This window comes from Staurois parvus, unplaced genomic scaffold (assembly GCF_062004578.1).
Source record: "Staurois parvus isolate SC_StPar_1 unplaced genomic scaffold, SC_StPar_1.0 ptg000120l, whole genome shotgun sequence".
NCBI classification, from domain to species: Eukaryota; Metazoa; Chordata; class Amphibia; order Anura; family Ranidae; genus Staurois; species Staurois parvus.
In genome coordinates, this window is record NW_028317916.1 from 6,166,819 (window position 1) to 6,193,583 (window position 26,765).

General features: G+C 40.7%; 1 protein-coding gene across 1 annotated transcript in view; it reads left to right on the forward strand.

Moving 5' to 3' along the window:
• WNT16 (Wnt family member 16) overlaps positions 1 to 26,765 on the forward strand; it is a 43,198-nt gene that overhangs the window by 1,612 nt on the left and 14,821 nt on the right. Inside the window, exon 2 of the mRNA XM_089672111.1 lies at positions 15,140 to 15,426. Within this exon, the coding sequence (XP_089528237.1) occupies positions 15,140 to 15,426 (287 nt within the window). The remainder of the gene's footprint in view (positions 1 to 15,139; positions 15,427 to 26,765) is intronic.

Consider the following 26,765-nt stretch of genomic DNA (forward strand, 5'->3'; position numbering starts at 1 on the left):
TTGTTTTTTTATTTTTTCAATTGGCAAAGCTGTTCCAAACCCATGCAAATTCTTTTTTTTTTGTAGCTTTTACTAAATAAAATTAAACAATAATAATAAAACCAAATGAAAGGAAAGGAAAACATTTGATGTAGAAAACAATTTCATTTAGTTTTTTTTTTTTTCTCTTTGCAGTTGGCAACATTGTTTCAAAACTATTCAAAGTTTGTTTTTTGTTTTTTTGTTTAACTCTAAGAAAGAAACAAAGCTATGTCAAAGAAAGAAAGCTATGTCATGAAAGTTTAGTTTTTTTCTGCTTGCAACATTGTTCCAAATAAATACAACTTTTTTTTTAATCTATTCAATTTGGCAGAATGCTTTAACAGAATTTCTCAGCTATATTTTAAATATGTTTGTTTTAGGTCTCTATTGACTTTCAAACATAATAATATGTATTTATTTTTTTGTCTTTAGTTTTAAGTGAAAATTGTAAAAAAAAAAAACAAAATGTCTTCAGTTCATCCTTGCTGGAATGGCAGTTTTTTTTTAATCTGAAATATGCTTTCACACTTTGCACTCTCATTGTTAAAATTGGTAGCCTGGACAGAACAGCAAGTATTAGTTACATTGCACAGCTGTCTTCTAGTCATTTGCTGCATCGCTTTTGATTCTGGATTAACTAGATTACTGTGTGATGTTGTGATACCTTATCTGGATCAAATCTTTTATGGATGTGCTAATCCTCTGGATTCCTGTAGCATAGTTTAAACCCTGTGTACTGTTTTCCATGTGTGTTTCTTTGTTCTTCTGTTTGATGCTGGTGACATAAAATGCACTTCAGATAAGAGCTATATATATTTTCCTATTGTATGACATTTTTTTTTTTCTTGCGCTCTTGTTAGGAGTCTCTTGCCAAAATAGCCATAAATATCGCCAGTCAGTCTAGTTGCTTGTTAGAAAATTGCCCACATGTTAACACTTGGGTCTGAAGAATTCAGGGCTTTATTTACTAAGCATCATTAAGCCACAAATACTGGAATTCTATACATTTCTGGAGCTCTTACAATAGGGACCTTAGCGAATAGATTATTTGTCCAAGTTAGTATCCAATAGCATTTTGTAAGTCTAATAACTATTTTGCAGTTTGCTGCGATAAATTATAGTGACTTCTCTGATTGTTAAAGTAGTAACTGTAAGGTGTCATGGCATGCATGTTTATATGCTCTTTTTTGTGGTGTATACAGTCATGTAAAAATGAAGAGATCAGTGGTAATATTTGATTGCTCTAAACCGACCTTTTCAACTTTTTTACCCCACAGGAACACTTAAAATACTATTAAGGTCTTGGGGAACCCCTGTTAAGGCCACTTCAATGGAGGTTAGTGGGCAGGGGTGGACTGACAACTCATGGGGCCCCCGGGCAATAGGGGATCATGGAGCCCCTGTGTCCTTGCCCAAACTCAAAAAATCCTATGAAAAAGGTACCAGGGGCATCTCATGGGGCCCCCTACTGACCCCAGGCCCTCAGGCAGTGCCCTAGTTTCCAAATGGTCAGTCCGCCCCTGTTAGTGGGCCAAATGCCCCCTATAGTGGTGGCCAGTAGTAAAAATGCCCTTCTTATGGTGGTGGTCAGAATGCCTCTCCTACAGACACTATAAAAGATAATTTGGTTTATACAGTTGGCTCAGCCAAGTGGCATTAGCCCAAGAACATTGTAGGCACCATCAAATCGGAGGTCATCAGCCACAGCTCAAGAAATCCCTAGAAAACTCTGGAGGGACCCTGATTGATAATGGTTTCTCTGAATTATGGAGGTTAGTATTGAGTTAATTTACTAAAGGAGTAGAAATTGCTCTTAGAAAAGGACATTTTTACATTGTCACTGAGCATGGCCTATAAGGTGAAGGTGTTCACTCTAATTACACGCAAGAAAATATCCTGTTTTTTAACCTTGCACATGATTGGGTGTTCAAAGTGAGCACAATTGTACATTATTTACAAAGCTTAGTAAAAATGTATTTTACAAGATAATCATTCACTACCCTTTAGTAAATCAACATCTATGACTCCAGCTAGTTCAGAAAAGGCAAGTGATGCTCCAAATGTTGGGCTTTGCTTCCAATAAAAGGATGTTCAGTGCTATCAGGTGATAATGAGGGCTTTATGCAGTCAGAGGCACCACCTGTTACACAGAAAGATATGTGGAGCAGGTCTAAGGGGGGTGATTTACTAAACACACTTTGCAAGGGAATTTTTCCCAGAGCTTAGTGATTGAGGTGAATCTCTGTTGATTTCCATCATTTGATGGTTTGCAAGCAAAAATGCTGTTTTTTTTTTTTTTCATTTTCTTTGCACGTGATTCTTCCAAAGTGAAACTTTGCTGCATTTGTTAAACTTTGAGACTAATTCCCTTGCAAATTAAACAGCAATGTTGTTTTCCCTTACAAATTAAACAGCAATGTTGTTTAGTATATCAACCTCTTAGGCCAGCCATACATGGGTCAAAAATTGACCGATTTTTTGTTAGAAAATCAGACCTAAGAATAATCGGCTGATGTTCGCTCTGTTAGTAGGTCAATTGCACCAGCCGATTTTCATGGTTCCTCCCCTTTTTGGTGATTGGACATGTTGGAAAATTTGTGAAAAATGATCAATTTTCGACTCAATCATGGTCAAATCGTACAATCATTTTTCCAAAAAGAATATGCGCATGAGCCATGACCTGGAAGGAACAGAAGTTTTGCATGTTATATGGGGTGAACTTTTTGACTTGGTCGGCCGATTTTCGAAATCAATGATGGCACCATCGGATTACCGAGCGAACAACGTTTCCGATTTTCGGACAAAACATCTTTCGGAATTCTAACCATGTATGGCCAGCATTAGTCTATGAAGAACTCAACTCTATACAAGAGTGAAAAAAAAGCCACTTTTACAGGTGTCCAGCATATTTTTTTAGGGATCCTTAGCCTAGGTAGTCATGCACATTAGGAGTTTAGATCCATATTGTAAGAGTAGCCTTTTGAAGCAGAAAAAAATGCCCCACAGCTGCATTTGGAGAGGCACTTATGAGCGTAATTTATGTGTAAGCATAAATGCTTATGTGCGTAAATTTATTCTAGTAACTAAAATACATTTTTATTCTTGCTAATAGAATGAGTTTATACTCAAATGCTTTCAAATGCCATATGCCTTCAAACATGAATAAATGTACATTTTGTTAACATATTGGTGCATAAATTCATACACATGTGTGTATAAGGCCTTAGGATGAGTTCTGTCATCGTTAATAGTCATGTGGAAATTGACAGATATCTGTACACCATATCTGTCCATCTATAACCAGCTATATTTCACTGTGTACATTGCTGCACTATGCTCTCCGTTGAAATGAATAACATTGTTATCCACAGCCAAAGCAATCTTTTTTGTCACATATTCCAAAGTTTTCAGCCATTTAAGTGACTGCTATTAAACAGACTCCTTGATCACTCAAGGCAAAGTGACAGCTTACTAGCCTACATCCCAACCCCCATTGAGCCATTGAGACCCAAGCACTGCATCCTGGGAGGAGGTTACATGCCCCCTCCTACCATAAAGTGCAGGGTATATGAGACGGCTGTGACCTGAGCAAAGGTGAGTATAAGGGAATTGGGGGTGGACTCGTAAAAAAAAGCTTTGATATGTTCTCTTAATATGCACACTTTTTGTTGCTACTGTATTCAGCTACATACATTTCCCAGCATGCTGGAATATATTTCAGATCAAATCAATTTTAATCATTCAGAAATGTTTTTGCAATAATTAGATCCTCATAGACAGGGGCGGACTGACCATTTGGAAGCTCAGGCACTGCCCGAGGTCCCGGGGTCAGTAGGGGGCCCCATGAGATGCCCCTGGAACCTTTTTCATAGGCTTTTTTGAGTTTGGGCAAGGACACAGGGGCCCTATGATCCCCTATTGCCCAGGGGCCCCATGAGTTTTCAGTACGCCCCTGCTCATCTATGAGCAAAGTGCAAGGTGGAAGAACCCCCAGCAATCAGTCAGATTTCGTCTTTCAATCACCTGGCTTCAGTAAACCTTGAATCTGGATATTTTGGGTTACTGTATTATCCACGTTAGATTTGTTCTTACAATGCCTTGTTGAATGAGTGTGCTTGAAGTAGGTAAGTAGTAGTTGAAAGTAGGTAAGTAGTAGTTGATTATGATAACCAAATATTATTAGTGATATCATAAGGGACAGGGACTGGTTTGGGGAACCACTGACAAGAATGAGGCTGTAGACATCCAACAAATGCTTTTCATTTCTGAGTGCCAACAATTTGGACAGTGAGACATTTTGGATCTTTTACCATCATTGGGAAAAGATCTACCCTGGATGAGTATAAACATTTGCAGCCAAATAGCTTCTCATGTAGCACCAGCATAAATATATATATTTATATATATATATATATATATATATATATATATATATATATATTTATACTGTATACCTCTCTCCAGCCCTTCATGAACAAACTGACTTTTGCTACAGCCAAATATTTCAAATTTTGACTCATCAGTCCAGAGCACCTGCTGCCATTTTATTGCACCCCATTTTTTATGTTTTGATGCATAAGATATGGAAAGAAGGCTACATGACTCAACTGTGCATGAAAACATAGGAGCTAGGGCACAAAATGGCAGCAGCTTCTCTGGACTGATTAATCAAAATTTTAAATAATTGGCTGTGGCAAAAGGCAGTTTTCTTGCAAAGAGCTGGAGAGCAGTACAATAATGAGTGTTTGCTGAAAACAGTGAAGCATGGTGGAGGTTCCTTGCCAGTTTGGGGTTGCATTTCTGCAAATGAAGTTGGAGATTTGGTCAGGATCTGACCAAATGGTGTCTTCAATGCTGAGAAATACAGTCAGATACTTATTCATCATGCCATACCATCAGGGAGGCGTATAATTGGCCCCAAGTTGATTATGCAACCGCAAACATGCAGCCAATGTTATTAAGACCTATCTTCAGCGTAAAGAAGAACAAGGTGTCCTGGAAGTGATGGTTTGGCTCCCACAGAGCCCTGATCTCAACATCATCGAGTCTTTCTGGGATTACATGAAGAGACAGAAGGGTTTGAGGCAGCCTACATCCATGGAAGATCTGTGGTTAGTTCTCCAAGATGTTTGAAACAACCTACCTGCTGTGTTCCTTCAAAAACTGTGTACAAGAATTTTGATTTGATTTGGATTTCTCTTCTGTTCATTTACTTTCTATTTTGCTAAGATTAAAAAAAAAACTGTTAATACTTCTATTTCTGAGAGAATTCTTAATTTGCAGCATTTTTTTACACCCGCCTGAGACTTTTGCACAGTACTATATATATAGTGCTGTTATATGACCAGTAAATTGTTAAAATAACAATTACTTTATCCAAATAAAACCCATTTTTTTGAGTAAATGTAGATTTTTTTTTTTATTTTGCAAAGTTATAATCTGAAAATAGTTTCACTGGTTGACATCTCTGCACAGATTTACCTTTACAGATTTACCTGTTTCTAATTTTGTAATTAGTCACTTTGATTGTCTAAATGTAGTAAACGCCACATGAATTACTTTTTTTTCATATAAATGGTTTATTGTTTTTTTAAAAAGTACAGTCACAATAGAGAAAAGGTAAATATACAAGTGATATATCACATTATGCAGAAAGTATGATGGATGACAATGTCATTCAGAACAGTCATTCTTGAAAGCCCGTCCAGGCTGTGGAAAGGCTGTATGAGAAAGTTGCAATAACCAAGAAATACTAAAGGGTTGTGCACTAAGCAGCAAATAGGTTTCCAATACATGGTTGAAAATGCTACCGTTAATATTTCTAAGACAACATCATGGAAACTCAAACTGCTACTATAATATGAAGTACCACTTTATATCTTAAGTCTGCCTGGCAGGTTCATAACTTCTTGTGCACAACCACTCAACATGGAATACTGAGCAATAGGACCATATGATATGGTTTTAGTGAGAACATCACTTGGCAATAGCAAAAGAATATGAAAGGAATCGAAGAAAGAAGAATGGGGAAGAATAGAAGTGAGGAGGGAGAGTAAACAAATGCTATCCTGATCCTAATGATATCTAGACCCACTTCTGGGAGAAACCGGACACAGCATAGAGAAAAAAAAGAGCAATCCATAGTAGCCACAGCTCCCAGACTCACGGTTAAGTTCAAGAGAATTATGAAGATGAGCAGTGAGATTTTCCATGAGTTTGACATCTTGGATCTTGGTGTGAAGCTCTGTGATAGAAGGCGGCTCGGTGTTTTTCCATTCAAGAGTGACCAGGCATCTAGTCATGGTAATTTTATGTGATAGCAATTTTGTAGCTGATTTAGGAAATCCAGTGCGGGGTAAATTAGGATGGTAGGAAGAGACAGAGGCAGGTAATCATGTACTAGATAAATGCACTAGATTATAGACAGTTTCCCAGTATGATTTACTAAGCATGCAGTACCATGTTGGAGGGACCCAAGATCTTTTTTACAATGCCAACATCTGCCATTGGCTGATAGGTATATAGTATGGAGAACCTCTGTGGTCTGGTACAAGTGGAAAAGTAGTTTATATTGATTTTTCTTTATATGTCCATAGTGAGTTTTTAGATGCTTGAGAACATATTGTTTACCATATTTCCAGAGAGAACTGTTCCTCCAGAATCTTCTCCCATTTTTCATATAAATATTTTTATATGAGGTTTGTACAGGCAGTGCATTTACCAATTTTTTTAATAGCCAATATTAGGCCATTGTGAGAGGGACCAGTTAGAGAAGTTTCCTTAAAGGGGGTCAAATTTAGGAAAATGTTGTGAGTATGATCATGTCTGGGCATAGTGCTGGATTGTAAGTATCCATAAAACACTTGTTTTGGAAAATCGAAGTTCTGTAAAGGAATATAATTTTCTAGTTCTGATATCCACCAGGTGGATAAGGCCTTAGACATTCAGAGTGGAGATACTTGTGAGCAGGGGCGGACTGACCATTTAGAAACTCGGGCACTGCCTGAGGGCCCGGGGTCAGTAGGGGGCCCCATGAGATGCCCCTGGTACCTTTTTCATAGGCTTTTTTGAGTTTGGGCAAGGACACAGGGGCCCCATGATCCCCTATTGCCCGGGGGCCCCATGAGTTGTCAGTCCACCCCTGCTTCTGATAGATTAAATAAGAATGGTGTTAATAGAGATGAGCCTGTCGTCAAGGGTATTAGCATGTTGTGTGTTACCATATATTTCTAAGAAACAATACAGGCCTAAGCAGTTTAGACAATATCATGTCCACATTGCTATTTCAGAATGTGGAGTTGAGGTAGACAGGTGCTTTTCATAGATTCTCTCCATTGGCCCAATGGTTGTAAAGTAGACCAGAAGGCTACTGACCTCCAATTTAATGACATTTCATTAAGCACAAAAGTGTGTTTTTGGGTAATAACCATTTTGCCGTTTTATCCACTGTTAACAAGTCTAATAAGTACTATTTTACCTTGAAAGATTTCCTCTTAATACTTTCTATTAACAATCAAGGGTATAGGTTGATATCATACCTTTATGTCTAATATGTTTGACCTGATTGCTGATTATGTTCAAACATTAATCCTAAATGCATGTAGGTATATGTGTGTAAGGGGGGGGGGGGGGCAGGGGGTCCTATATTTATTTATTTATTACATATTTTAAAACCCTTTTTTTTCCTCACTTAACTTCATACCTATCGCAAGAGGTCTGATAATGTCCTATGTAATAGTAAATTTAGCATGACAGATTTTACGGAGACATCAGAGGCCTATTAGTCCCATGGTGATTTCCCTGCATTGCTTCCACAGTACTCGATTTGTTCTTTCTCTGGCCAAAGCCACCCCTGATCTCACCACCATAAACCTGGAAGTACCCATCCAGAGTGCATCCAGCTTTACTACACAGAGGAAGAATAGGTTTACTGTTGTTCCACCCCTTGCCATTATAACAATCCAACCTTCCAAGGCTTCCTTGGTGTTAATCCCAAGTGTTACTCAGGCTCATTATTGTATGTAAAAACAGTTGATTTGAGTGATGCTTAGGGTTGTTTTTACATTCTGTGCAACACTTGGGTGTAAATTCTTCAGATGTAAAGGTGCCTATAGGCAGAGCAAGTATTATAGCAGATATATTAATATTTAACCAACGTTTTCAATATATGCTCTATGTATGGGAAATAACCATCCCCTATGACTGACCAATAACATCTTATATACAGTATAAACAGAAAGAACTGAAAATTCATTCATATAATTACCTGTTTTTTTTGGTGTTAGCACTGTATAATTGCTAAATCTTGCTTCTCTACATATGTAAAACAATGATTTCAGGATGTCCTACCTGTCAATCCAAACTTAAGAAAAGCAAGATAAACATAGTACTTGTCATTTTCCTTATAGATAATCTTAGCTGGGCTTAGTTGGTTTTGTAAGTTTACCTTATTAGTACTAACACCTCAAATTTGCTCAAAATATAAAATCTATATATGACAGTGGAGCAGAGAATTGAGCTGTTTAGTTTAAAAACATAAACACTTACAATTCTTTATTTACAAGCACGGACCTTAGGTTGCTCTGTGCTACTTCCCCGAACTTCTGGTTAGGGAGCACACAATTTTAACTACACACAAAATCCCCCAATCCCCCTTCTTGGAGCTACATGTCCCATAATGCCTCGCACTGCTGTACCTGTTCATCCCTTTCTGGTCCTCTCTGGCTGCCTATGCAGGCAGCATCATAATGTGACTGTGGAGCCCCTCCTGGTATCGCACACATAAGAGTGGCTCCATAGGACCTTGCATGGGAACAGAGCCACCCGAAAAGAGGAAACCTAGAGAAAAGATTTTTGGACCACCTCCATCAATAAGAATGAAAAGCTTTTAAAGATGAAGAAGTAGACAAGGTAAGTACAAATGTCAGCTGCTATAATCATTATTAACAAATGTAGGGTTCAATAACACTTTAAATTTGTCAGTCATTTCTTAAAAACTGACGATGATGGAGAACGGAGAAGGTTAATTTGCTGACATCTTATGTAAGACACTTGTCCTCACAGAGTATTATAGAGTTATTATGTGTGAGTCCACATGTGAATTGTAATGGGAATCTTTACATGTTGTGAGCGCCTATGTGGAGAGCAATTTTTAGTGTTTTTAATGGTACATAATAAAGGTTTTTTTCCTATGGTACTACAGTATGTTACTTTTCTATATGTCATAGAAACATAGAAAAGTGACAGCAGCAAAAGATCGAGTAGTCCATCGAATGTGTTTTTTTTTGTTAACTTTTTTGTCCGTGTATAGAATACACATGCCCACATAAAGTCCATGACTACATATTTTGTTCATAGTGTTACTAAAGTGTGAAATGAGGTAGAGTGAACCAATGTTCAACTAAACATAGGAGGAGTATTCTTTCTTTATAAAGATGCAGCTGCTGCTGACTTTTTTGCTGTTTCCGAACCCCCGCTCCTAGATAGGTGCTAGTATTAGATAGATTTAGTTCTGGCTCGTTGTGTTCAGTAGAGCTGTATTTTGTTGTTAAGTAAATTTATTTTCAATGTAATCAGTGTGACTGAAATTCCTGGGTTTAAATGTGTGATTGGTTAGGTTTGTTCTGTGCCTCACAGGCTGCTGGTTTGATTGCTTTCTTCTAGTCCTTTCAGAATTCCCTGGTTAGTTCTGGAACATAGGTGTGAAGTAATGCAGATGGGTAACATGAATGTTTATACTGTCTCAGCCAATCTTTGTAAAGCCCTGCACAGGTGGCTGCTGGGAAAGGGTATTAAATGCCTGAGATCTGGAGCAGTCTTCTATCTTGTCTTGGAGAGGGGAATGCCACCATAGAGGGCCTGCTGCCCTCCTGGACAGCCAGTGTATTTTTCTGCTTACTGCTGCTCATTAAGGTCCCAGTCCTGTTGGCCTGTGAACCTATTCTACAGTTGCTTGTCTGAAGCTGACCAAGAGGACTTTTCTCCTCGGGGATCTAGTCTGGTATCACTAGAAAGGGAGTCCAGAAGATATTGGAAGGAGGCAGCCATTTAGACAAAGACTTTAGTGAGTACAGACCTGTGTGAGAGATTGTTGTCACTGTATGCTGTTGCTCTATCTCTTGCAACAGAGTCAGATTATGTTGGTTTGACCAAAAGGGAACGCATTATTATCGTGTCCTTGAAAAGCTCAGTCCAAAATTTGCTGCAAACAAGGGCTTATGCTCGCATTTCTAAGAGGAAGAATAGTGTCCTCAGGTTTGTTGCTCAATTATTATTATTATTATTATACAGGATTTATATAGCGCCAATTGTTTGCTCAGCACTTTACATTATAGTGGGAGACAATACAGTAACAATACAGTTAAATACAAGAGGAATTTGAGGGCCCTGCTCCTTGGAGCTTACAATCTAGGAGGGAGGGGTGAATGGTACAGTAGGTAGTCACTGTGGGGGATGAAGTGGTTGGAAGAGTAGAGGATTCCAGAATTAGCAGAGGGCGGGATAGGCTTCCCTGAAGAGAAAGGTTTTCAGTGATCGCCTAAAGTAGAGTAGGTGATAGTCGGATAGATTGGGGTAGGGAGTTGCAGAGGATGGATGACGCCCTGGAGAAGTCTTGGAGACGAGCATGGAAGAAGGAGATAAGGGAGCTTGAGAGTAAGAGGTCTTGCGAGGAGCGGAGTGTACGGTTTGGATGATATTTTGAGATAAGATCGGTTATGTAAATTGGGGCAGTGTTGTGGATGGCTTTATATGTCATTGTTAGAGTCTAGCAGCAGCGTTCATGATAGACTGGAGGGGGGATAGCCTGCGATGAGGTAGGCCAATGAGGAGGGAGTTACAGTAGTCGAGGCATGATATGACAAGGGAGTGAATAAGTTGCTTAGTGGTTTCCAGGGTTAGGAACGGTCGTATCTTGGAGATGTTATGGAGGTGAAGTCTACATGATTTTGTCAGCGATTGGATCTGGGGCTGGAAAGACAGATGGGAGTCTAGGATTACACCTAGTACCATGGCGTGAGGGGATGGACTGAGGATGGTGTTAGCGATATTTATGGTGAAGTCAGTGGGGGTGGAGCGGGCAGGGGTGAATACTAGGAGCTAGGGGCGGACTGACCATTCGGAAACTCGGGCACTGCCCGAGGGCCCAGGGTCAGTAGGGGGCCCCATGAGATGCCCCTGGTACCTTTTTCATAGGCTTTTTTGAGTTTGGGCAAGGACACAGGGGCCCCATGATCCCCTATTGCCCAGGGGCCCCATGAGTTGTCAGTCCGCCCCTGCTAGGAGCTCAGTTTTGGAAAGGTTGAGTTTGAGGAAGTGGAGTGACATCCAAGCCGATATGTCGCCTATTAGGCTAGCGATGTGGGTGGAAACTGAAGGGGTGAGGTGAGGGGTAGACAGATAGACAGATAGCTCAAGGAGTTACTAGAGTGTCCTACAGTCACCCTCTGCCTATCCAAGTTCACGATTTCATTAAAGCATAAAAAAATCATAGGCCTAGACTGGTTAATGAGCCTGTAGAGTGACTGGAAAAGTGGGGTAGATTTACTAAAACTGGTACACTCAGAATCTGGTGCAGCTGTGTATGGTAGTCAATCAACTTCTAACTTCAACTTGTCCAATTAAGCTTTCACAATAAAACCTGGAAGTTGGTTTCTCTTTAGAATTGCACCAGATTTTGCACTCTTCAGTTTTAGTGAATAAACCTCAGTGTGTTTGGCTGCAGCGCAACTATCAGGGAAGGAACCCTGGGCAATTATGCAGTGGCCCTTTCGGGGGTGAGCGCTACATTTGCATTACTTTACTTCTTAACAATTCAATGAGCTGCATCAAGCATGCACATTAGGATATCTGATTTCATTGGTTGAATACTTGTTTTAGGTCAATAAGTAGTGAAGCTGTAGGATAATCACAACATCCAGGAAACTGCTAACTTCCAGATAATGTCAGTAATGTCAGCCCCACATTTTTGTCATTACGGGTTCACTTTAAAGATCTAAATAAACACACCAGTTGACACACAGCAGCTCTCATATTTTCACCAAGCACCAGCACAAAGGACATGTTGTATTATTTGTAAGTACCATCCCTTGTGCCAATTAAAGAAAAAATACCTAAAATGTATTTAGTTCTGCGGTATCTCATTCTGATCAACAACATTGTGAGCTTACTTCATATATGGCGGATTCACCAATGAGCCTCTGTGCATTTTGCAGTAAATCTAATAAAATACACAAATGTGTATTGCATCATAATAATGGCATGAGTACCCTGTCACCAATAGGTAACCTGTATAGACAAGTGAATATACAGTACTTACCTTTACAGTGGTCTGTGTATTGAAAAGCCGAAGCATCTCCACTCTCCATCTGCTGCAAGTATTCAACCAACGGATGAGTCAATTACTTACCCCCCATCCTGTGCTGGCCATTGTGGTTCTTCCCACCAACTTGTATGTCCTGTAGTGATGTGGAGCATACTGGTGGGGCCACTGTAGCATACAGGGGAGTAAGCATTCTACTTAAATATTTACAGTGACCAGAAAGGTACAGGTAAAAGTGAACCTACGGTGACAGGTGCAAGCAGGGGCGGACTGACAACTCATAGGGCCCCCAGGCAATAGGGGATCATGGGGCTCCTGTGTCCTTGCCCAAACTCAAAAAAGCCAATGAAAAAAGGTACCAGGGGCATCTCATGGGGCCCCCTACTGACCCCGGGCCCTTGGGCAGTGCCCGAGTTTCCAAATGGTCAGTCTGCCCCTGGGTGCAAGTAAAATTTTATACACAAGCCTACTGCAACATAATAACAGCATGAAATACAATAATTACAGTAGAGATAAAATACACACATGCCTATACCATCCAGGCCTGGATCTAAGGGCTGCTAGGGTAGGCTTTGCCCCTCAGATTGTAGTTGTGCACCACCTCTACCAACCCTCCCCCTCAGGTCTCTAAGTGTGCATCCACTGATCCATGAGGCACTCTGATGGGTACTGTTGATGTAAGGGGAACTCTGATGGAGACAGTTGATATATGGAACACTCTGTTAGGGATAATTGATTTATTGGGGACCCTGATGGGGACAATTTATGTAAAGGTGTACTTTGATGGGCACAATTGAAGTAAGTGGGACTCTGATGGGGACATCTGATATAAGGAGGCATTCTGATGGGGAGAACTGATGCAAGAAGGACTTAAATGTAGACAGCTGATGTAAGGAGGTACTCTGATATGAACACCTGATGTAAAGAGAGACTCTGATGGCGACACCAATGTAAGGGGGAATCTAATATGGACACTTGACATAGGGAGGCACAGGTTTTGTTTAAAGCATTCTAATCTATTAACAGCCTAATGCTTACTAGTGTTCCTTGTTCATTCCTGCAACAGCTCTGCACTACCTGTCAGACATTATTTCCAGGTTGTGACTTATGGTACAGAAGTTAACAAGGAATACCAGTTTCCTGCATTTCACACTGTTGACATTATGCCCCCTGACTTTTTATACTGCAGCCCCAGATCAGATAGGCTAGATCTGACCCTTATATCCTCATAATAACATCTTGAGATACGCTACTTGGCACACTGCTTGCTAGGCAGGGTACTTCTGTTAGAAAACCAGGCCTCACATACACTTGCCATATTTATAATATGCTGAATATTACAGCTGCTGGGCTTCAGCATCTTTACACCTAAACTCTGGGCGGATATAAAAGACACAAGTTAGTGCAGCTCTGTAATCATTAATACATTATAAAATCTAATCTTAAAAGCAAGCAGTGTAGGTACCAGAATTAGACCTGGTATCAACCTCTTGCAATCCCTGTACAGCAGAGCTCAGACTAGGGGAGGGAGAGGCAACACAAGGAACTAATTAGTGTAAGGAACATGCTAAGATAAGGAGAGAACAGACTGATAGAAAAATTAGTTCAGTTCGCTGCTTCTTCTGTCACTGTCACAAGGTGGGGGTTAGGAGGAGACCTGTAATTGTTACTTAACTGCAGCAGTTTAAAATCAGGTATCCTGCCTTGCCAGACAAGGCTGTGCTCTGTGGCAGAGCTGTGTAAATATCTAGAGTGGTTGGGCAGAAATACAAATCCTTTAGCAGATAAAAAGGCTCCCTTATATGTAATTCATCTTTGCATTTACCTGTTTGCCAGTAGTACAATTTTAAAGTAAAACTATAGGCAACATTTTTTTTTCATTTTGAATAGAGTAAGAGAGGCTGGGGCTTAGCTACAGGGGTTGCAGGGGTCACAATTGCGACCCAACCCCATGGTGCAGGGGGCCCGTGTGGCCTGTGAAAATCCTTCACGTTCCTGTACGAATCACATGCAATATACCGCACCGCATATATGTGAACCCAGGCTAGAGAAGAATATTATTTTTTTCTGCAGTATGTTGTCAAAATTATTGTTGCCATTGACACATTTATGACCTGGTAGCTGCCAGTAACTGTAACAGAGAACTGAAGCCAAACAGAAGTCTTTCACTGAAAATGAAAAAGTTAAAGTGATTGTAAACCTCAGACATGAAATATGAACAAAGCACTAAGTGTCATTTCTGTCCACTGCCTTGTTCCTTTGCTATCAGCATAAGTCACTTCTAATGAGTTTTCCTGACACCAAGAGAAAAATGGTGGCAAGGGAGGGCACAGCCCGTGATTGATAGCTTTAACTCTATTCCTTTGCACTGTGTAAAGGAGGGGGAGTCATTTTCCTCCAATCAGCTCTCAGAGCTCTCCTCTATATATATAACTTCAGCTTTCCACCCCCTGCTTTTCAGAGCTGAGAGATCCTGTGTAAATTCTGCACATTCAATGGATATAGATAAACAGGCAAAACGTATGCAGAAGGATTTGTTTCATCTCTGTATATCACCTGAGGCCAGTCACTTTACTGGGTATATGTACATTATATGTAATATAAATTAAAGAAGAAGCAGTAGTGCAAGGAAGAGGAGAATTACCTGTGCCTGTTCATTCTGTGTTTGTCTCTCCTAGACTCATGGCATTACAACAAATTACCTTGATGTATTTGAAATAATATTCTTCTACTGGGCTCCTTTGCTTGTCAGACGAAGACTTGATGAGGTTAATGACTCGTGGTTATTTTTCCTTGTAGGTGGCTTGGTGTTACATCTTTTGGTGTTCCAGAGAAGCTGGGCTGTTCCAACCTTCCTCTAAGTGCCCGACAGAAAGACATGTGTAAGAAGAAGCCATACTTGTTATCATCCATCCGGGAGGGAGCCAGACTAGGAATTCAAGAGTGTAGGAACCAATTCAAACATGAAAGATGGAACTGCTCTATTTCACCAGCTCTATATACTTCTAGTTCTTCCTTGTCCCTTTCTTTTCTGTCATCATCATTAGCATCAGCCCATTCAATCTTTGGCTATGAGTTAACAAGTGGTAAGTTTCTTGTTTGTGCCTTATACATAGATGGTATGTTTTAGGTAATCACTTAATCAATCACATTGTAGAGTTTAAATCCATCTTCAAGATGACAACTGTAATTTTACCATAAACAGTTTTTCCAATAAATATGGCAGTTTAAACTAAACATTTTCCTTCCATTTTGCATGCCTTTTCAGGTTTATTACATGTTGCAATGGAGAACTGAACTAAAAATTGTTACATTTCTCCTAATAATTTCACCATCCTGCATATCTACACGGCTCAGTTACAGATTAGAGTTTTCATATGGTTGACATTATCTAACTCAAAATCACAACAGTGTAAAAATCAGAATTATATTTAAATTGCTACTAGCCATTTCAACTGAAAAATGTGTTCTAAAAGCAATTGTAAGAGAAGTGGAATATGCCATAAGCACTCTAACCGAGTCTACCTTCTATCTAACCCATTATCTTAATAAGATTTCTCTCTTGTTTCGCCAAGTTATCTTTGTCTGGTGAGAGCAAAGACATCCGAGATCCAGCCACTGGCATGGGCCATTGCACACAGAGATGGCATAAATGGCAGATCCAATTAGCAAAGTAGGCTCTAAATATAAATCCTGTAAGGGCTGTATGGAAATATGGTCACTTGTAGGATTCTTTTGCCACTGTTTTCATATCAGCATCAAACCTTCTTCATTATACATCTGATTTTAATGACTATGCCTTTTGCAGATGTGAATTCCTGTGTTGTAAAAGCTGCTTGATTAGCCACTGGACTGCTTTTACAGGCAGCGAGAGGGGGCATCCTCCTCTTCCATTGCCCATCAGCGCCTCTCCCAGCTCTGTTAAAGTGCAACACCCACCCCCGTGCTCATGTGCAGAAAAGAACACATATGTAGGTTACACCCACATATGTAAACAGTGTTCGCACCATACATGTGAGGTATTACCCAGAACATTATAGCAAGAGCAATAATTCTAGCACTAGACCTACTCCGTAACTCTAAACTGGTAGCCTGTAAAAATTCTTAAAGAGTCGCCTATGGAGATTTTTAAGTACTGTAGTTTGGTGCCATTCCATGAACGTGCAAAGTTTTAAATCTTGATATTGAGTTATATATTGCGTTTTTTTGCTTTAAAATTCATTAAAGTGTATTTTTTCCCACAAAAGTGTATTTGAAGAATCGCTGAGTAGATACAGTTGACCAGGTCTTGTTCCAATCCTCTAAATCTATAAAAGCTTCTATGTCTCGCTCCCATTTAAAGATGTATGGGTGGGAGCGAGATGAACCCCCCCCACAGTTAAGGAGGAGTAGATAGAGGAGATGGGGCTGTTTCATGTATATACATTGGATATAAAACGTCTACACACCCCTGTTAAAATGTCAGGTTTCTGTGATGTAAAAAAATTAGACAAAGATAAATCATTTCAGAACTTGTTCCACCTTTAATGTGACTTATGAACTGTACAACTCAGTTGAAAAACAAATTGCAATCTTTTAGGGGGTGGGAGAGTACACATAAAAATCTAAAATAACGTGGTTGCATAAGTGTGCACACCGTCTTCTGACTGGGGATGTAGCTGTGTTCAGGATTAAGCAATCACATTCAAAATCATGTTAAATATGAGTCAGTACACACTTTTCATCATTTAAAGCACCTCTGATTAACCCCAAATAAGGTTTAGCTGTTCTAGTCTGTCTTTCCTGACATTTTCTTAGTTGCATTCTACAGCAAAAGCCATGGTCCGCAGAGAGCTTCCAAAGCATCAGAGGGATCTCATTGTTAAAAGGTATCAGTCAGAGGAAGGGTATAAAAGAATTTCCAAGGCATTAGATATACCATGGGACACAGTGAAGACAGTCATCATCAAGTGGAGAAAATATGGCACAACAGTGACATTACCAAGAACTGGACGTCCCTCCAAAATCGATGAAAAGACGAGAAGAAAACTGGTCTGGGAGGCTGCCAAGAGGCCTACAGCAATATTAAAGGAGCTGCAGGAATATCTGGCATGTACTGCCTGTGTGGTACATATGACAACAATCTGCCATATTCTTCATTTGTCTGGGCTATGGGGTAGAGTGGCAAGACGCAAGCCTTTTCTTATGAAGAAAAACATCCAAGCCTGGCTAAATTTTGCAAAAACACATCTGAAGTCTCCCAAAAGCATGTGGGAAAATGTGTTATGGTCTGATGAAACCAAGGTTGAACTTTTTGGCCATAATTCTAAAAGATATGGCTGGCGCAAAAACAACACTGCACATCACCAAAAGAACACCATACCCATAGTGAAGCATGGTGGTGGTGCTTTGGGGCTGTTTTTCTTCAGCTGGAACTGGGGCCTTAGTCAAGGTACAGGGAATTATGAACAGTTCCAAATACCAGTCAATATTGGCACAAAACCTTTAGGCTTCAACTAGAAAGCTGAACATGAAGAGGAACTTCATCTTTCAGCATGACAACGACCCAAAGCATACACCCAAATCAATAAAGGAATGGCTTCACCAGAAGAAGATTAAAGTTTTGGAATGGCCCAGCCAGAGCCCAGACCTGAATCCGAATGAAAATCTGTGGGGTGATCTGAAGAGGGCTGTGCACAGCAGATGCCCTCGCAATCTGACAGATTAGGAGCGTTTTTGCAATGAAGAGTGGGCAAATATTGCCAAGTCAAGATGTGCCATGCTGATAGGCTCATACTCAAAAAGACTGAGTGCTGTAATCAAATCAAAAGGTGCTTCAACAAAGTATTAGTTTAAGGGTGTGCACACTTATGCAACCATATTATTTTAATTTTTTATGTTTACTTCCCTCCACCTAAAAGATTTCAGTTTGCTGTTCAACTGAGTTGTACAGTTTATAGGTCACATTAAAGATGGAAAAAGTTCTGAAATGATTTATCTTTGTGTAATTTTTTTACATCACAGAAACCTGACATTTAAACAGGGATGTGTAAACTTTTTATATCCACTGTACCATGCTTTTTCTCTTTTTTGATAGAACATTTAACTTTATTATCAGCCCCCCAAACAGAAGTGTTTTCAGGAAGTTAAATTATATAAATTTATATCGCTTTGAATTAGTGGTGATAAGTCCATTTTTATATTGGAGAATCTACTGTTATTCATCTTTACTAAGACAACACTCAACTGCTGTGGCCTCACTGTGAAATGTTTTGACGACTTCTGCATGTGGTTAAATGAATATATTTTTTCCAATAAAAATATCACTTAACACAGGGAAACCACGGTGAGATCTAATTGCAACATAAAAGCAAACACTAGAAACTCATGGGAAAACAGAAACTTTCTTTTACTGAAATGTTGCATACTGCAGAACTCAGCAGGTTTCTTAATACACATGTTAGCAATGTAAAAACTTTAAACGAAGTTCATAACGAAAGAAAATATTTCTTGCCTCTTATATAAATGCACCCTGGTCCTAGCCTCATTTAATATCAAATAAAAAGGTTAGTCTGATTGACTGATTGTTTACACACATCTGTTGAAGGGAAACAAGCTGTGCCAAAAATAATCTCTGTTTGTCATTGTAGAAGGCAAAGCCATGATAATTGGTAGCTTAAGTTCTGTTCAATACATACTGAAGACGTATAAAATATCTACAGATGTGCCATGTGATCTTGATTGTGCCATTTTACCCCTAACCATGCCATGTTCATTATATACATTTGTAAAATAGGTAAAGTTGGCAGTCTGACTCCAATCCAATTGGGTTGATTCATTAAAGGCACACAGGCTGTTCACTTTGCAAGGAAATGTTCCCTTGGCTTAGTGAATGAGGTGAAGCTTTGCTGACATCCATTATCAAATCATGACCAATCAAAAACAGGATTTTTCTTTTCTTCTCCTTGCCCTTGATTGGTTATTCTTCGCAAAGTGAATTTCACCCCATTCGTTAACTCAACCCCTTCACGCTGGTGCTTTAAGGGGTTTCTGATGCTGGGAGGTGGGGTTTAGGGTAATGTCACCGCTGTGATTGGCTGCCACTGCAGTCACATGATCGGAAAAGTCCCGATCGCAAGGAGAAATCAGGACCTTTCCTTGGAACACAGACACATGTGCTGGGAGCGCGCAGGGCGTGTGCTCTCAGCACATGTTTGTTTACAAATGTTACGCAAATATACGGCCACTCGGCGTTAAGGCCCAGCAGCCAAGAGGCCGCATATTTGCATACTGTCAGCGTGAAGAGGTTAAAATGTTACTAAACCCACAACAGATAAATCAGCCAGTATATGGAGTAAAGCATGCATGTTATACTCACTGTGGGACCTAAGGGGTTAATGTTCTGCATTGTGTAAAAAGGATGTTTGATCCTGTCTTCTCTGATCCACCCCTTCTTCTTCTATCCCCAATCCATCTGCTGATAGAACAGAGCCTTGGGGGCAAGCTGCACATGCCTAATTTGGTGTGTATTGCTAGAGAGTTTTTTTTATTTTTCTTGGGAGAGTGCATGTGATCAGCACAGGGCCAATCAGCAGTGTCCAGACAGGGGAGAATGAAAACTCTTCCTACAAGCTGTAACGGTGCTCTGCTAGACACTCATAGAAGTCACAAGATTGCTCTAACTGCTGATGGGAAAAGGTATTTAGCAGTTTATATTTTCTAAAATAATTGCATTTCCATGTACTGTATACTGTGGGAGACCAGATATAGTGAATATAGGGTCCTGGGTTTAGTAACACTTTAAGGGAAAATCCCCTTGCAAAGTAAACAGCCTTTTTAATCTCAAATTGTCCATGACATTTTCAGCAGACCTCAGGTCATCCAATGCTACAATTACCACACAATTAATGATAGTGTTGTTACTAGCTTTTTGTGGCTGGTGGAAAATGTATCAACCAGTCTTTGATGCCCTGTGGAAAGTGCTCTCTCAGTCCCTTGTTCATGTAAAGTGCTTTGTTCTAATGTGCCCAGGTTGGAGTGTGCTGCAACCTGCTGGTGTCCATGCCAAGTTACCCCCTGCAGAGAGCCATTGCCCATATGGAAGAAACATATATTTTAAATATATTTTAAAAATATTCTTCCCAAATATATTGACATGTATTTGAAATACTATAATTTTGGCCTTATTCAATATATTTCAAAATATATTTCAATATATATATATATATATATAAATATATATATATATATATATATATATATACTGTATGTTGAAATGCAATTTTATTACAAAATATTTTTAAACATACATTTCAAATATACTGTATGTCTTTAAAAATGCAAATCTACATTTTTTGGAATGCATTTACAAATATATGTATTTAAAAAATATGTATTTTTAAAAATAGTTTTCATATATTTTGTAATGTATAAAAATGCATTTCAACATGCAGTATATATATATTGCATGTTGAAACCGATATCCTGCAGGGCTCCTAACCGTAGCTTTCTGCCTGTCTCCCAGCTGTAGGAGAAGGCACTCTATTGTGCAGGATAGCACACCTGAAACTGTCCCATCTCAACTGTCCCATCTTATAGGACAGTCAGAGCAGAATAAAAACTCCTACAATATTTGAGATGGGACAGTTGCAGCTGTGCTATCCTGCACAATAGAGTGCCTTCTCCTACAGCTGGGAGACAGGCAGAAAGCTACGGTTGGGAGCCCTGCAGGATGTCGGTTTGGAAGTATCGTTACAATATAGTAAAAACTATCCTATTGGCCATGGTTCAGAGATTGAGCTAAGCATGTTCCTGTTTTTGCTTATTGCATTTCATTATGTATGTTTGGCTCAATTAGGAGACATGTCTACTAAAAAACTTCAGTGCAGATTTTTAGATGCTAGCTGTCCTAAATCAAGGTGTAGCACAATTACTAAGCAGTAAGAGTATCAATCACCCACATGGAAAAAAAATATATTTGAAATATATTTTAAAAATATTCTTCCCAAATATATTGACATATATTTTAAATACTACAATTTTGGCCATATTCAATATATTTCAAAATATATATCAATAAATAAATAAATACATAAATATATATGTAAAAATATATGTTAAAATGACTTTTTTATATATATAATATGCATTTCAACATGCAGTATACCTCCGCAACATCGCCAAAATACGCACATTCCTAACCCCAGAAACCACTAAACAGCTCATCCACTCCCTCATCATATCACGACTCCCTCCTTACTGGCCTGCCTCGCCGCTGGCTATCCCTGCTTCAGTCGATCCTGAATACGGCTGCCAGACTCATTCACCTTTCCAACCGCTCTGTCTCCGCCACCCCCCTCTGCCAATCCCTCCACTGGCTTCCGATTGCGCAACGGATCAAATTCAAAATCCTAACGCTGACGTACAAAGCTGTCCACCATACTGCCCTGAACTACATCACTGACCTAATATCCAAGTACCACCCAGCACGCACACTCCGCTCCTCACAAGACCTCCTTCTCTCTAGTTCCCTGGTCTCCTCCTCCCATGCCCGCCTCCAGGACTTCTCCAGGGTGTCACCCATCCTCTGGAACTCCCTGCCCCAACCCATCAGATTATCACCTACTCTCCTCCCCTTTAGGCGCACCCTGAAAACCCACCTCTTCAGGGAAGCCTACCCCACCCCCTGCTAACTTGCCGACCTCCTCCACTTTTCCTACCTGTGCCACCATCTTCTCCCTCCTAGACTGTAAGCTCGAAAGAGCAGGGCCCTCGATCCCCTCATGTTTTGCATTGTATTGTTGTTGTTCTGTCACATGTTCTGTCCCCCTTTGTAATGTACAGCGCTGAGTGAACTATTGGTGCTTTATAAATACTGTATAATAATAATAATATATATTTATATATACATGATTAGGGAAGAAAAGCAAAATAAGTGAAAGAGTGTGTATATTTTTTGCCTGGTATGAGTGTTAAGAGCAAAATGCATTTATATATTTTGCGTACTTACTTAATCATAAATATGTAAGACATATGGATCTGAGAGGTATAACGAGACCAACTCTTTGACTTTGGTCTCATGCACACTGGACATTTTTGCTATCTCTCCTAGCTGCAGTGTTTTGGCAGAAAAAACACCTGAATCTTGTAAATGCATGTAACACATTTAGGCACATCAAGTGCTTGAGCGCTAATTAAAGTGTTACTAAACCCAGAACAGTAAAATCAGTCTGTATCTGCAGCAAAATGGGCTTGGTATACTCACTTTGGAACCTAAGAGGATAATCCTCTGCATTATGTAAAAAGGCTGTTTGATCCTGTCTCTGATCCTCCCCTTTTTCCACAGCCCCCAATCCATCTGCTGATAGTATAGAGTTCTAGGAGTTACTCTGCACATGCTCAGTTTGGTGTCCATTGGTTTTTTTTTTTTGGACGGTGCATGTGATCAGCACAGGGCTAATCAGGGTCAGGAGCCCTGCAGCCTCATAGAACAGTCAGAGCAGAATGAAAACTCCTCCTACAAGATTAACCCATGCTCAGCCCTAAACTAATAGAAGTCACAAGACTGCTGTATACTGCTGATGAGAAAAGGTATTTAGCAGTTTATACTTACTAAAATAATTGCATTTCCATGTTCTGTGTACTGTGGGAGAACTGATATAAGAAATGCAGGGTCCTGGGTTTTGTAACACTTTAACTTCGTTGGCCAGAATAATAATTTAATGATCAAGCGTTTTCACATGCCAAGCATTTTTTCTGCGAAATGCCACTGCTTCTGAATGCACCAGCAGTGTTTTTTTTTCTCTGCTGTGTACATCCAGTGTGCTTGAGGCCTTACTGTGAACAAATGCTAGAAATAGGTATAGTGAGACTGTATGTAAAAATAGTGCTTGTACATGGACATAATGACACTGCATGAGAAACACTGACTGCAGGACGAACAAAGGGACAGTACACATGACTGTGTATGGATCAGGGGCGGACTGACAACTCATGGGGCCCCCGGGCAATAATGGATCATGGGGCCCCTGTGTCCTTGCCCAAACTCAAAAAAGCCTATAAAAAAGGTACCAGGGGCATCTCATGGGGCCCCCTACTGACCCCGGGCCCTTGGGCAGTGCCCGAGTTTCCAAATGGTCAGTCTTTACCTGGTATGGATGTAAATGGAATTGTAAATGACTGTACTGATTTCAAACAGTGTAAATAGCTAAGATAATTATTACATAAAATAAAATATCCTTTTAAAGTATATTTTAAAAAAAGTTTTTGGCTATAGATAAACATTGAATCTGTGTTTAGTCCCATCAACAATTACAAATTTACTCATCTGGTACTCCAACATACATTTAGAAGTAAGAGAGCATTGCATTAGCAGATCTTCATATCCTTCTATACTTTCTATGGTCACCATGGATTTACCAATATGATAATCAGTCATTAGGTGAGACTAAACTGATCAAATTGAATAAAAATCACAAACTTTAGACTTTTCCTTTGATCGGTTAGGTGACCTTGTGATCAATTTTGATAAGCCAGTCGGTCATAGTATAATTTTGTCAATTGCTTCTGATTTATAGGACAAATATCTGCATGTGTGTCAGAAAATAAATTGTGATTCAGAATAATTAAAGAAGTATGAGATTTAGTTTTTTTAAAAATCATACTTACCTAGGTGCCCGATGCCGCATTTGTCCACCCTCCAGATCTACTGGTGAGGACTCGGTGATCACATGACTGCTGATCACTGAGTTCTTGCAGCACTGGGGCGCTGGGCAGTGGAGTGGGAGGGAACGGCTGGCTCAGGCTCTTGCTGACAGGCTGAGCCAAGTGCCGCTCCAGACTCTGGGGTGGATCCCAGCTTTAATGTGGGGATCTTTCCCCAGCCTGGACCAGCTGAGTGACATCAGCCGGCTTCAGCCCTCTGTCAGCTGAAAACGAGTCACAGGAGTGCAGAACAAACTGCACTGTTGTGATCCCCGGAGAAGTACAGCCAAAAGAGCTATGGTTGTACTTCTCCTTTAAATGATCATTTACATTTATAACTGATAGATCATACTTTCAATGTTAGTAAATCACAAAATGCTGAATAACACCATGGATTTTGTCTACACAAGCAAAGGTGCATTTTGCTCACCAACAAAGATCAACCCAAGATAAATTCTCCTGCTCCTGACAATTGCAGCACAATGTGTATGTTGTTTGTTATCTGTAATAGAGAAGAGAGAGGTGCGCCAGACTAAGTGTAGTAAAATGGTCTTTGGAAGCCGCCTATTATTATTATTATTATTATTATACAGTATTTATAAAGCGCCAATAGTTCGCTCAGCGCTGTACATTACAAAGGGAGACAGAACATGTGACAGAACAATACCAATACAATGCAAAACATGAGGGGATCAAGGGCCCTGCTCTTTCGAGCTTACAATCTAGGAGGGAGGGGGTGGTGGCACAGGAGGAGATAGCTGTGGGGGATGGAGTGGTAGGAAGAGTGGAGGAGGGAGGCAAGTTAGCAGGGGGTGGGGTAGGCTTCCCTGAAGAGATGGGTTTTCAGGGTGCGCCTAAAGGAGAGGAGAGTAGGTGATAATCTGATGGGTTGGGGCAGGGAGTTCCAGAGGATGGGTGACACCCTGGAGAAGTCCTGGAGGCGGGCATGGGAGGAGGAGACCAGGGAACTAGAGAGAAGGAGGTCCTGTGAGGAGCGGAGTGTGCGTGCTGGGCGGTACTTGGATATTAGGTCAGTGATGTAGTTCGGGGCAGTATGGTGGACAGCTTTGTACGTCAGCGTTAGGATTTTGAATTTGATCCGTTGCGCAATCGGAAGCCAGTGGAGGGATTGGCAGAGGGGGGTGGCGGAGACAGAGCGGTTGGAAAGGTGAATGAGTCTGGCAGCCGTGTTCAGGATGGACTGAAGAGGGGATAGCCAGCGGCGAGGCAGGCCAGTGAGGAGGGAGTTGCAGTAGTCGAGTCGTGATATGATGAGGGAGTGGATGAGCTGTTTAGTGGTTTCTGGGGTTAGGAACGTGCGGATTTTGGCGATGTTGCGGAGGTGGAGTCTGCACGAGTTTGTTAAAGATTGGACTTGGGGCTGGAAGGATAGGTTGGAGTCCAGAATGACACCCAGTACTCTGGCCTGCAGGGCGGGTTTGATGGTAGCGTTGTTGGATGTGACGGAGAAATCAATGGGGGGTGGTGTCCGGGCTGGGGGGAAGACAAGAAACTCGGTTTTGGAGAGGTTCAATTTAAGGAAGTGGAGCGACATCCAGTCTGATATGTCGCTCAGTAGGTGTGTGATTCGGGCTGAGACCAAGGGGGTGAGGTGGGGGGTTGAGAGATAGATTTGTGTGTTGTCGGCATAGAGGTGGTAGTTGAAGCCGTGAGAGTGTATGAGTTGGCCAAGGGAGGAGGTATAGATGGAGAAGAGAAGGGGCCCGAGGACAGAGCCTTGAGGGACCCCAACAGAGAGGGGGAGTGAGGGGGAGGTGGTAGCATTATAGGTAACGCTGAAAGAGCGTTGTGACAGGTAGGATGAGATCCAGGAGAGAGCAGAATCTCTGAGGCCGAGGGAGTGTAGTTTTTTGAGGAGGAGGGGGTGGTCGACTGTGTCGAAGGCCGCAGAGAGGTCAAGGAGTAGGAGCACTGAATAGTGTCCATTAGCTTTGGCGGTTAGCAGGTCGTTGGAGAGTTTGAGTAAGGCAGTTTCGGTGGAGTGTAGGGGACGGAAGCCGGACTGTAAGGGATCGAGGAGGTTGTTGTCGTTGAGGTGAGAGCATAGGCGGGTGTAGACTAGGCGCTCGAGGAGTTTAGATGTAAATGGGAGCAGGGAGATGGGTCTGAGGTTGTTCGGGTCATTGGGGTCCAGGGAGGGCTTTTTAAGTATGGGGGTGATGTGTGCATGTTTCAGAGGGGAGGGGAAAGTGCCTGAGGAGAGGGAGAGATTGAAGATGTGGGTGAGGGAGCGTAGGATATCAGGCCTAGAGCGCTAGCCACTGTGAGAATCCTGGCCCCTGGCACTACAGCCGTCCTCTCCTGATGTCCAGCCAAGATGACGTCCTCCCTCTTATTCCTGATGCCTGATATATACCCACATCTTGTGAGTTTTTAAATCTTGTGTGCAATAAACTGTTACCATTTTACTACACTTAGTCTAGCGCACCTCTCTCTCTTCTATTCCTCTACACATTGTCTGGTTTACTCTAGAAAGTGCAAGCCTCACGACGGTGTTCACATTGCATATATATATATATATATATATATATATATATATATATACAGTTGTGTTCAAAATAATAGCAGTCAGACATCACTAACCTGATCAATCACTGTTTTTGGTAGAAATTATATTTCTACATGGCAAATAATTTACTAGCAGGTGTAGTAGAGTAATAGAAGTCCAACAGACCCAACAGTCATGACATGCATGCTGCTGATTCTGTGTAATTGAATCACT